The sequence below is a fragment of the Salmo trutta genome, chromosome 29, assembly GCF_901001165.1.
Source record: "Salmo trutta chromosome 29, fSalTru1.1, whole genome shotgun sequence".
NCBI lineage: Eukaryota > Metazoa > Chordata > Actinopteri > Salmoniformes > Salmonidae > Salmo > Salmo trutta.
In genome coordinates this window covers 3057761-3070254 of record NC_042985.1, presented here as the reverse complement: position 1 = coordinate 3070254, position 12494 = coordinate 3057761, and the positions used below count along the sequence as shown (strand labels likewise).

The 12494-nt window shown below is 50.2% G+C and overlaps 1 protein-coding gene across 1 annotated transcript in view; it reads right to left on the bottom strand.

The window, feature by feature from the left end:
- Positions 1 to 2665, bottom strand: part of lingo1b (leucine rich repeat and Ig domain containing 1b) — a 31134-nt gene extending 28469 nt beyond the window's left edge. The window contains exon 1 of the mRNA XM_029720559.1: positions 2386 to 2665. Coding sequence (XP_029576419.1) covers positions 2386 to 2397 — 12 coding nt within the window. The 5' untranslated portion in view covers positions 2398 to 2665. The remainder of the gene's footprint in view (positions 1 to 2385) is intronic.
- Between the last annotated feature and the right edge of the window lie 9829 nt (positions 2666 to 12494).

Here is a 12494-nt window from a genome sequence, read left to right as displayed (position 1 = left end):
AAGAAAGAAGATTTCATGTAATGGCCTACAACATATCCTTGTGTAGGGGACTAGTCTGATGTCAGACGAGTGGACCATGTTTCTACCGTTTCAGAGGCTGCTGATGCCAACATTTATCCTACTGACACAATACTACACAGAGATACATGTGGGTCGAAGGAGATGAACTAGGTAGTGATGAAGGAGATGAACTAGGTAGTGATGAAGGAGATGAACTAGGTAGTGATGAAGGAGATGAACTAGGTAGTGATGAAGGAGATGAACTAGGTAGTGATGAAGGAGATGAACTAGGTAGTGATGAAGGAGATGAACTAGGTAGTGATGAAGGAGATTAACTAGGTAGTGTTGGATAGGATTTTTTTTTAGATTAGAACGCAATTTAGGAAACGTATTTTTGCATCTTTGGGTCTCACAGTGTTACAAAATAGCAGTGGGGTGAAACCAGTGGAAGAGAAGTCTCTTTCCAGTCTCGCCTATTTTAGGGAGCCTCGTGTACAGTAACCAACAGTGTAGTGTGTGTCTCTAAGCAAAAACAGCCTCAACTTCACCAGCTAGAGGTGGCAGCTTGTGGCTTGCAGGCAGCTGCTGTACTGTACTTCTATAGGAGGTAGAAGAGTCTCTATAGATTTCTACTGTGTGCCAGAGCACTGCAGCCAGGCAGAATTATGAGGGATGCAAATAATGCAGGCTGGAAGGATGAAAGGATGACACACACAGACACACAGACACACAGACACACAGACACACAGACACACAGACACAGACACACAGACACACACACACACACACACACACACACACACACACACACACACACACACACACACACACACAGAGAACAGATGAGAGGCTGGGGTGTTTGACCTACATACAAATGGGACAAAAAGCCTTCCCTGGAACCTGTGGGTGAAATGAAACACCATTCTTTCAACCCCAGAGGGAACACAGCAAATTCATTGTGATTGAATGAGGTTTGACCTCCCGAAGCAAATCAGTGTCAGGCTAGACGGCGTGTTTAGGGTCTTTAGAAAGAGGCGTGCTAACAAGGACAGATTAGTTGGAGCTACAATAAGCATGGTGGTGGAGGAGCACTCAGACAGGAACACACAGCAGGCACGCTCCATCACACACACACCCCAACACTAGTAATAAGACACACCTTTTAAAATACTTCTGGAAACAGCAGGGACACAGGAGCACATGAGAGACTCACATACAGAGACATTCATGCACACACACAAAGAGAAACAGTTATACACAGACACACACCGTACTCACTCACAGACACACCCGTACACACACACAGACACACTGTACACACACACACACACAGACACACCGTACACACACAGACACACTGTACACACACACACACACACACAGACACACCGTGCACACACAGACACACTGTACACACACACACACACACAGACACACCGTACACACACACAGACACACGGTACACACACCTAGACACACCGTACACTCACACAGACACACACCGTACACACACACAGACACACCGTACACTCACACACACACACACACACAGACACACCGTACACTCACACAGACACACTGTACACACATACACACACACAGACACACCGTACACACACACGCACACACACACACACACACACACATCGTACTCAAACACCGTACACACACACACACAGACACACCATACACACAAAACACACCATACACACACACAAACACACCGTACTCACACACAGACACACCGTACTCACACACAGACACACCGTACTCACACACAGACACACCGTACACTCACACAGACACACACCGTACACACACACAGACACACTGTACACACACACACACACACAGACACACCGTACACTCACACAGACACACTGTACACACACACACACACACACACACAGACAGACACACCGTACACTCACACAGACACACTGTACACACACACACACACATACAGACACACCGTACACTCACACAGACACACTGTACACACACAACATACAGGTACAAACTGGTGCACATATGCAAACACACACACACACACATACCATACACACACACACACCATACACACACACCATACACACACACACACACACACACACACACAGTAGCCTACATGTATGCTCTTACACATTTAAATAAATGGCAGCATCCAGGTGACAGAACAAACCTGGTCCTGAATCCTATTCAGTAGAATGATCAAACATCCCATCCCTCCCTCTCTCTCTCGCGCTCCCTTTACCCCTTTCATAATGTACCATTTGTCCAGACAAATATTTTCCTTCCAATTCTGCCCCAACACTGCACCATGATGAGCCTGTCTCTGTGGCTCAGTGCTGGAAACCCACAGAACAGACAGAGGAGGCTACTTACCAGGACTGTCATGCACAGAATTCTAATTTAAGCTGCTCCACGTTGCCAAGGAAATCCAAAATGCCTCAGAGAGCAGGGCAGAGATTGAAGAGGCCATTGAAAGGAGGATTCAAAGGGAGAAATGGGATACCCGAGGCGAGATAAAAGGAGGTGAGTCCTCGGTGAGGAGCATGGGAGATGCCTGGGTCCTCCAGATGCTCTAAATCCACCTCCACTGATAGGCTTGCATGTAAACACAGGCTCCGGTGTCTCAGACACTCTAACATACATGCTGCACCGAGCTGAGTGAGACAGAGAGTGGGAGAGGGGAGAGGGGAGAGAGCGAGAGGGGAGAGAGATAGAGGGAGGGGCCGCTGCTGAGCAAGGTGCAGGGAGGAGCTGCAATGCATTGGGAGGGAGGGAGGGAGGGAGGGAGGGAGGGAGGGAGGGAGGGAGGCTCTCTGATTGCATTGGCGATATGTTATGCTGTTTACTTGAACGTCCCCATTTCCAGCTGGATTCAAATGAACTGGGGAGCTGCAGAAAGAGGGTTGTGAAAGACTGAATGTGAAAAATAAAATGATTAATGGAATATGGGGATAGAGGAAGATGAGGATAGAGGAAGATGAGTATAGAGGAAGATGGGGATAGAGGAAGATGAGGATAGAGGAAGATGGGAGATGGGGATAGAGGAAGATGAGTATAGAGGAAGATGAGTATAGAGGAAGATGGGAGATGGGGATAGAGGAAGATGGGGATAGAGGAAGATGGGGATAGAGGAAGATGGGATAGAGGAAGATGGGGATAGAGGAAGATGAGGATAGAGGAAGATGGGGATAGAGGAAGATGGGGATAGAGGAAGATGAGGATAGAGGAAGATGGGAGATGGGGATAGAGGAAGATGAGTATAGAGGAAGATGAGGATAGAGGAAGATGGGGATAGAGGAAGATGGGGATAGAGGAAGATGAGGATAGAGGAAGATGGGGATAGAGGAAGATGGGGATAGAGGAAGATGAGGATAGAGGAAGATGGGAGATGGGGATAGAGGAAGATGAGTATAGAGGAAGATGAGGATAGAGGAAGATGAGGATAGAGGAAGATGGGAGATGGGGATAGAGGAAGATGAGTATAGAGGAAGATGAGGATAGAGGAAGATGAGGATAGAGGAAGATGGGAGATGGGGATAGAGGAAGATGAGTATAGAGGAAGATGAGGATAGAGGAAGATGAGGATAGAGGAAGATGGGGATAGAGGAAGATGAGGATAGAGGAAGATGAGGATAGAGGAAGATGGGAGATGGGGATAGAGGAAGATGAGTATAGAGGAAGATGAGGATAGAGGAAGATGAGGATAGAGGAAGATGGGAGATGAGGATAGAGGAAGATGAGGATAGAGGAAGATGAGGATAGAGGAAGATGGGAGATGGGGATAGAGGAAGATGAGTATAGAGGAAGATGAGGATAGAGGAAGATGAGGATAGAGGAAGATGGGGATAGAGGAAGATGGGAGATGAGGATAGAGGAAGATGAGGATAGAGGAAGATGGGAGATGAGGATAGAGGAAGATGAGGATAGAGGAAGATGAGGATAGAGGAAGATGGGAGATGGGGATAGAGGAAGATGAGTATAGAGGAAGATGAGGATAGAGGAAGATGAGGATAGAGGAAGATGGGGATAGAGGAAGATGGGAGATGGGGATAGAGGAAGATGAGTATAGAGGAAGATGAGGATAGAGGAAGATGAGTATAGAGGAAGATGAGGATAGAGGAAGATGGGAGATGAGGATAGAGGAAGATGAGTATAGAGGAAGATGAGGATAGAGGAAGATGGGAGATGAGGATAGAGGAAGATGGGAGATGAGGATAGAGGAAGATGAGGATAGAGGAAGATGAGGATAGAGGAAGATCAAAAAAGGATATGTGGAAGAGGGTGAGAGATGGAAAGAAAGAGGGAAGGGGGAGGGAGGGAGGGGAGGGGGGGAGGGAGGGAGGGAGGGAGGTAGGTAGGGAGACAGAGAGGGAGAGGGGGATGAAGAGGGAGACAGAGAGGGAGGGAGGGAGGTAGGTAGGGAGACAGAGAGGGAGAGGGGGATGCAGAGGGAGACAGAGAGGGAGAGGGGGATGCAGAGGGAGACAGAGAGGGAGGGGGGGAGGCAGAGGGAGACAGAGAGGGAGAGGGGGATGCAGAGGGAGACAGAGAGGGAGAGGGGGATGCAGAGGGAGACAGAGAGGGAGAGGGGGATGCAGAGGGAGACAGAGAGGGAGGGAGGGAGGTAGGTAGGGAGACAGAGAGGGAGAGGGGGGATGCAGAGGGAGACAGAGAGGGAGAGGGGGATGCAGAGGGAGACAGAGAGGGAGGGAGGGAGGGAGGGAGGTAGGGAGACAGAGAGGGAGAGGGGGATGCAGAGGGAGACAGAGAGGGAGAGGGGGATGCAGAGGGAGACAGAGAGGGAGGGAGGGAGGTAGGTAGGGAGACAGAGAGGGAGAGGGGGATGCAGAGGGAGACAGAGAGGGAGAGGGGGATGCAGAGGGAGACAGAGAGGGAGAGGGGGATGCAGAGGGAGACAGAGAGGGAGGGAGGGAGGTAGGTAGGGAGACAGAGAGGGAGAGGGGGATGCAGAGGGAGACAGAGAGGGAGAGGGGGGATGCAGAGGGAGACAGAGAGGGAGGGAGGGAGGGAGGGAGGTAGGGAGACAGAGAGGGAGAGGGGGATGCAGAGGGAGACAGAGAGGGAGAGGGGGATGCAGAGGGAGACAGAGAGGGAGGGAGGGATGGTAGGTAGGGAGACAGAGAGGGAGAGGGGGATGCAGAGGGAGACAGAGAGGGAGAGGGGGATGCAGAGGGAGACAGAGAGGGAGGGAGGGAGGGAGGGAGGTAGGGAGACAGAGAGGGAGAGGGGGATGCAGAGGGAGACAGAGAGGGAGAGGGGGATGCAGAGGGAGACAGAGAGGGAGGGAGGGAGGTAGGTAGGGAGACAGAGAGGGAGAGGGGGATGCAGAGGGAGACAGAGAGGGAGAGGGGGATGCAGAGGGAGACAGAGAGGGAGGGAGGGAGGGAGGGAGGTAGGTAGGTAGGGAGACAGAGAGGGAGGGGGGTGGGTGCTATCCTAAAACAGGGGCAACAATGGAACAAATTAACTTCTATATCCCCACACTTCATCTGATTTACTGTAGGGATGTGAGTGGGGATGAGTGGGTTAATGGGAGGAATATGAGCATGTCATTGTATTAGTGGAGTGGGAATGAGTGTGTTAATGGGAGGAATATGAGCATGTCATTGTATTAGTGGAGTGGGAATGAGTGGGTTAATGGGAGGAATATGAGCATGTCATTGTATTAGTGGAGTGGGGATGAGTGGGTTAGTGGGAGGAATATGAGCATGTCATTGTATTAGTGGAGTGGGGATGAGTGGGTTAATGGGAGGAATATGAGCATGTCATTGTATTAGTGGAGTGGGGATGAGTGGGTTAGTGGGAGGAATATGAGCATGTCATTGTATTAGTGGAGTGGGAATGAGTGTGTTAATGGGAGGAATATGAGCATGTCATTGTATTAGTGGAGTGGGGATGAGTGGGTTAATGGGAGGAATATGAGCATGTCATTGTATTAGTGGAGTGGGAATGAGTGGGTTAATGGGAGGAATATGAGCATGTCATTGTATTAGTGGAGTGGGAATGAGTGGGTTAATGGGAGGAATATGAGCATGTCATTATATTAGTGGAGTGGGAATGAGTGGGTTAATGGGAGGAATATGAGCATGTCATTGTATTAGTGGAGTGGGAATGAGTGGGTTAATGGGAGGAATATGAGCATGTCATTGTATTAGTGGAGTGGGAATGAGTGTGTTAATGGGAGGAATATGAGCATGTCATTGTATTAGTGGAGTGGGGATGAGTGGGTTAATGGGAGGAATATGAGCATGTCATTGTATTAGTGGAGTGGGAATGAGTGGGTTAATGGGAGGAATATGAGCATGTCATTGTATTAGTGGAGTGGGGATGAGTGGGTTAATGGGAGGAATATGAGCATGTCATTGTATTAGTGGAGTGGGGATGAGTGGGTTAGTGGGAGGAATATGAGCATGTCATTGTATTAGTGGAGTGGGGATGAGTGGGTTAATGGGAGGAATATGAGCATGTCATTGTATTAGGGGGGTGCAGATGGAGACAGAGAGGGAGGGAGTATGCAGCACTTTCATTGTATTAACAGAGAAAGAAAAGAGAAGAGAAAGAGATTAGTGCTCTGGCTCTGGGTTTTATTCCGCGCCCCAGACTCCTCCATCATTTCCTGTCACTAGTGGATGATGAATAATACCTATTATACATAGAACAGTAATCATGAGGCACGCGGACCTTTGGAGTGTGACAGGAAGGCAGGCAGGCAGGCAAATCACTGAAGTGCTGCCTGGGGGGCAATGAGAGACACAGGGTTCTTGAGGTGAAGGGTGGGTGGTTGGGGTAGTTTTGGGGCACTTAGACTGGTAGGATTGTTAAAGAGATCAGGGCAATGTGTGTTTGTTTGAGATTAACATTGAAATGACCAGGGGGTTGGTTGGTACTATAGGAGGAGGATATTGATGGCAGGGGGTTGGTTGGTACTATAGGAGGAGGATATTGATGGCAGGGGGTAGGTTGGTACTATAGGAGGAGGATATTGAATCCAGGGGGTTGGTTGGTCCTATAGGAGGAGGGTATTGATGGCAGGGGGGTTGGTAGGTTGGTACTATAGGAGGAGGGTATTGATGGCAGGGGGGTTAGTAGGTTGGTCCTATAGGAGGAGGGTATTGATGGCAGGGGGGTAGGTTGGTCCTATAGGAGGAGGGTATTGATGGCAGGGGGGTGGTAGGTTGGTCCTATAGGAGGAGGGTATTGATGGCAGGGGGGTGGTAGGTTGGTACTATAGGAGGAGGGTATGATGCCGGGGTTGGGGTTTGTACTAGGAGGGGTTGGTACTATAGGAGGAGGGTATTGATGGCAGGGGGGTTGGTAGGTTCGTCCTAGAGGAGGAGGGTATTGATGGCAGGGGGTTGGTTGGTTGGTCCTATAGGAGGAGGGTATTGATGGCAGGGGGTTGGTTGGTTGGTCCTATATGAGGAGGGTATTGATGGCAGGGGGTTGGTTGGTTGGTACTATAGGAGGAGGATATTGATGGCAGGGGGTTGGTAGGTTGGTCCTATAGGAGGAGGGTATTGATGGCAGGGGGTTGGTAGGTTGGTCCTATAGGAGGAGGATATTGATGGCAGGGGGTAGGTTGGTCCTATAGGAGGAGGGTATTGATGGCAGGGGGTTGGTTGGTACTATAGGAGGAGGGTATTGATGGCAGGGGGTTGGTAGGTTGGTCCTATAGGAGGAGGGTATTGATGGCAGGGGGTTGGTAGGTTGGGTACTATAGGAGGAGGGTATTGATGGCAGGGGGTTGGTTGGTACTATAGGAGGAGGGTATTGATGGCAGGGGGTTGGTAGGTTGGTCCTATAGGAGGAGGGTATTGATGGCAGGGGGTTGGTTGGTTGGGTCCTATAGGAGGAGGGTATTGATGGCAGGGGGGTTGGTAGGTTGGTCCTATAGGAGGAGGGTATTGATGGCAAGGGGTTGGTTGGTTGGTCCTATAGGAGGAGGGTATTGATGGCAGGGGGTTGGTTGGTTGGTCCTATAGGAGGAGGATATTGATGGCAGGGGGTTGGTTGGTTGGTACTATAAGAGGAGGGTATTGATGGCAGGGGGTTGGTTGGTTGGTACTATAGGAGGAGGATATTGATGGCAGGGGGTTGGTAGGTTGGTACTATAGGAGGAGGATATTGATGGCAGGGGATTGGTTGGTCCTATAGGAGGAGGGTATTGATGGCAGGGGATTGGTAGGTTGGTACTATAGGAGGAGGATATTGATGGCAGGGGGTTGGTTGGTTGGTACTATAGGAGGAGGGGTATTGATGGCAGGGGGTTGGTTGGTTGGTCCTATAGGAGGAGGGTTTTGATGGCAGGGGGTTGGTTGGTTGGTACTATAGGAGGAGGATATTGATGGCAGGGGGTTGGTTGGTACTACAGGAGGAGGGTATTGATGGCAGGGGGTTGGTTGGTTGGTACTATATGAGGAGGGTATTGATGGCAGGGGGGTTGGTTGGTACTACAGGAGGAGGGTATTGATGGCAGGGGGTTGGTTGGTTGGTACTATAGGAGGAGGGTATTGATGGCAGGGAGTTGGTAGGTTGGTCCTATAGGAGGAGGGTATTGATGGCAGGGAGTTTGTTGGTACTATAGGAGGAGGGTATTGATGGCAGGGGGTTGGTAGGTTGGTACTATAGGAGGAGGGTATTGATGGCAGGGGGTTGGTAGGTTGGTCCTGTAGGAGGAGGGTATTGATGGCAGGGGGGTTGGTTGGTACTATAGGAGGAGGGTATTGATGGCAGGGGGTTGGTAGGTTGGTACTATAGGAGGAGGGTATTGATGGCAGGGGGTTGGTTGGTACTATAGGAGGAGGGTATTGATGGCAGGGGGTTGGTTGGTACTATAGGAGGAGGGTATTGATGGCAGGGGGTTGGTAGGTTGGTACTATAGGAGGAGGGTATTGATGGCAGGGGTTGGTTGGTACTATAGGAGGAGGGTATTGATGGCAGGGGGTTGGTTGGTACTATAGGAGGAGGGTATTGATGGTAGGGGGTTGGTAGGTTGGTCCTATAGGAGGAGGGTATTGATGGCAGGGGGTTGGTTGGTACTACAGGAGGAGGGTATTGATGGCAGGGGGTTGGTTGGTACTATAGGAGGAGGGTATTGATGGCAGGGGGTTGGTAGGTTTGGTACTATAGGAGGAGGGTATTGATGGCAGGGAGTTGGTAGGTTGGTCCTATAGGAGGAGGGTATTGATGGCAGGGAGTTTGTTGGTACTATAGGAGGAGGGTATTGATGGCAGGGGGTTGGTAGGTTGGTACTATAGGAGGAGGGTATTGATGGCAGGGGGTTGGTTGGTTGGTAATATAGAAGGAGGGTATTGATGGCAGGGGGATGGTAGGTTGGTACTATAGGAGGAGGGTATTGATGGCAGGGGGTTGGTAGGTTGGTCCTATAGGAGGAGGGTATTGATGGCAGGGGGTTGGTAGGTTGGTCCTATAGGAGGAGGGTATTGATGGCAAGGGGTGTGTAGGTTGGTCCTATAGGAGGAGGGTATTGATGGCAGGGGGTGGTAGGTTGGTCCTATAGGAGGAGGGTATTGATGGCAGGGGGTTGGTTGGTACTATAGGAGGAGGGTATTGATGGCAGGGGGTTGGTTGGTACTATAGGAGGAGGGTATTGATGGCAGGGGGTTGGTAGGTTGGTACTATAGGAGGAGGGTATTGATGGCAGGGGGTTGGTAGGTTGGTCCTGTAGGAGGAGGGTATTGATGGCAGGGTGGTGTACTATAGGAGGAGGTTTGATGGCAGGGGTTGTAGGTTGGTAGCTATAGGAGGAGGGTATTGATGGCAGGGGGTTGGTTGGTACTATAGGAGGAGGGTATTGATGGCAGGGGGTTGGTTGGTACTATAGGAGGAGGGTATTGATGGCAGGGGGTTGGTTGGTACTATAGGAGGAGGGTATTGATGGCAGGGGGTTGGTTGGTACTATAGGAGGAGGGTATTGATGGCAGGGGGTTGGTAGGTTGGTACTATAGGAGGAGGGTATTGATGGCAGGGGTTGGTAGATTGGTCCTATAGGAGGAGGGTATTGATGGCAGGGGGTTGGTTGGTACTATAGGAGGAGGGTATTGATGGCAGGGGTTGGTAGGTTGGTACTATAGGAGGAGGGTATTGATGGCAGGGGGTTGGTTGGTTGGTAATATAGGAGGAGGGTATTGATGGCAGGGGGTTGGTTGGTCCTATAGGAGGAGGGTATTGATGGCAGGGGGGTTAGGGAGCATGTTTATGATAGTTGGTGTTGGGAGTTTGAGGTTCAGCTGTTGTGTGGGGGGTAGAAATGTCTACAACATATTGGATGAAGGCTTTTTGGCAGAGGTTTTGGAGGGCGGGTGGAGTTTGTAGAAAAACATAAACACTAGAGTAAACATCAACACAAACAAACACTAGGGTAAACATCAACATAAACATAAACACTAGAGTAAACATCAACAAAAAATAAACACTAGGGTAAACATCAAGACAAACATAAACACTAGTGTAAACATCAACACAAACACCAGTGTAAACATAAACACTAGTGTAAACATCAACACAAACATAAACACAAACACAAGTGTAAACATCAACAGAAACATAAACACTGGTGTAAACATCAACACAAACAAACACTAGTGTAAACATCAACAGAAAGACTAGTGTAAACATCAACAGAAAAAATCTAAAAGTGCCAATGTATTCAGTGGCTGAGAGACACACTTTACTCACAGCAATCCTTCTGACCCCACAGTTCACTACAGAATATATTTCAGTTTATTTACGGAGCTATATGTAGATATTACCTTCTAGATGAACTGGTTTTCAAACTGCACTGTGGCTGTTTGATAGAGTCAATAATAAATCATGGTTTACAGACCGTCAGAAGTCTAATGATATAAACATATCTAATCTAATGGGAATATGACTAGAGGAAGAATTGCTATCAGAATGTCATGAACATTTCAACTCCAAATTCTTTATTAGAATCTAATAGACGTTCTGCTTTGCTCCAGTATCAACCAGAGACGTAGAGTAAGAGACGTGCTACGTTACATGGTATGTAATTATGCTGTTTTATAGAGTAAATCATAAATGACCACCGTGGTATACTTTAGACCCCTCAAATTCAACTGCTTCTTTTCGTTTTCCTCATGTAATCAGGGACTGATTTAGACCAGGGACACCAGGTGGGTGCAATTCAGTTTCTGGTTGAACAGATATCCTGTCACGTCTGCTCCCGCTCCCCCTCTCTGGCGCTCAAGGTCGCCAGGTTGCTCATCGTTATGCACACCTGTCACCAGGGATTTTTTTATTCATTTTTTATTTTTGGAGGGGTGACGTCGGGTCCGGGTGCCTCTGCCGAAGCAACCGGGGATGCCTCAGCCGGCTCGTCGGGCTCCCACGCCTCAGCCGGCTCGTCGGGCTCCCGCGCCTCAGCCGGCTCGTCGGGCTCCCGCTCCTCAGCCGGCTCGTCGGGCTCCCGCTCCTCAGCCGGCTCGTCGGGCTCCCGCTCCTCAGCCGGCTCGTCGGGCTCCCCGCTCCTCAGCCGGCTCGTCGGGCTCCCGCGCCTCAGCCGGCCCGTCGGGCTCCCGCGCCTCAGCCGGCTCGTCGGGCTCCCGCGCCTCAGCCGGCCGTCGGGCTCCCGCGCCTCAGCCGGCCGTCGGGCTCCCGCGCCTCAGCCGGCCGTCGGGCTCCCGCGCCTCAGCCGGCCGTCGGGCTCCCGCGCCTCAGCCGGCCGTCGGGCTCCCGCGCCTCAGCCGGCCGTCGGGCTCCCGCGCCTCAGCCGGCCTGTCGGGCTCACCCAGGTAGGACGCCAGGTGGCGCCCCTAGAGGGGGGTTACTGTCACGTCTGCTCCCTCTCTTCCTCTCTGGCGCTCGAAGGTCGCCAGGCTGCTCATCATTACACACACCTGTCACCATCGTTACGCGCACCAGCGCTTCATCGGACTCACCTGGATTCCATCATGTCATTGATTGCCTCCCTTATATCTGTCACTTCCTCAGTTTCATTCCTGTGTCTGCATTGATGTTGTTTTGTTTCTCATCTCCAGACGCTGTTCATGTTTAGTTTCATGTCTATTTATTATTAAATCCTCACCCTGTCCTTGCTTCCCGTCTCCCAGCGTCTGGATACGGAACCGTTACATATCCAGCAGTACTCCACATTTCAATACCCCTGCTATCGATTATCACAAGTCTAATGGTGTAAACATGTCAGATGTGATGGGAACATGAGGGGGAGAAATGAAATGAAACTCCAAAATCTTTTTTTCAGATCTTATCGACTGGTCACAGTAGTTCTCCACTATCGATTAGACATGTACATTATAAGCTGTACTGAGTATAAGAGTCATACACTGAGTACACAAAACATTAAGGACACCTGCTCCTTCCATGACATAGACTGAACAGATGAACGCTATGATCCCTTATTGATGTCACTTGTTAAATCCACTTCAATCAGTGTAGCCTTGAGACATGGATTGTGAATG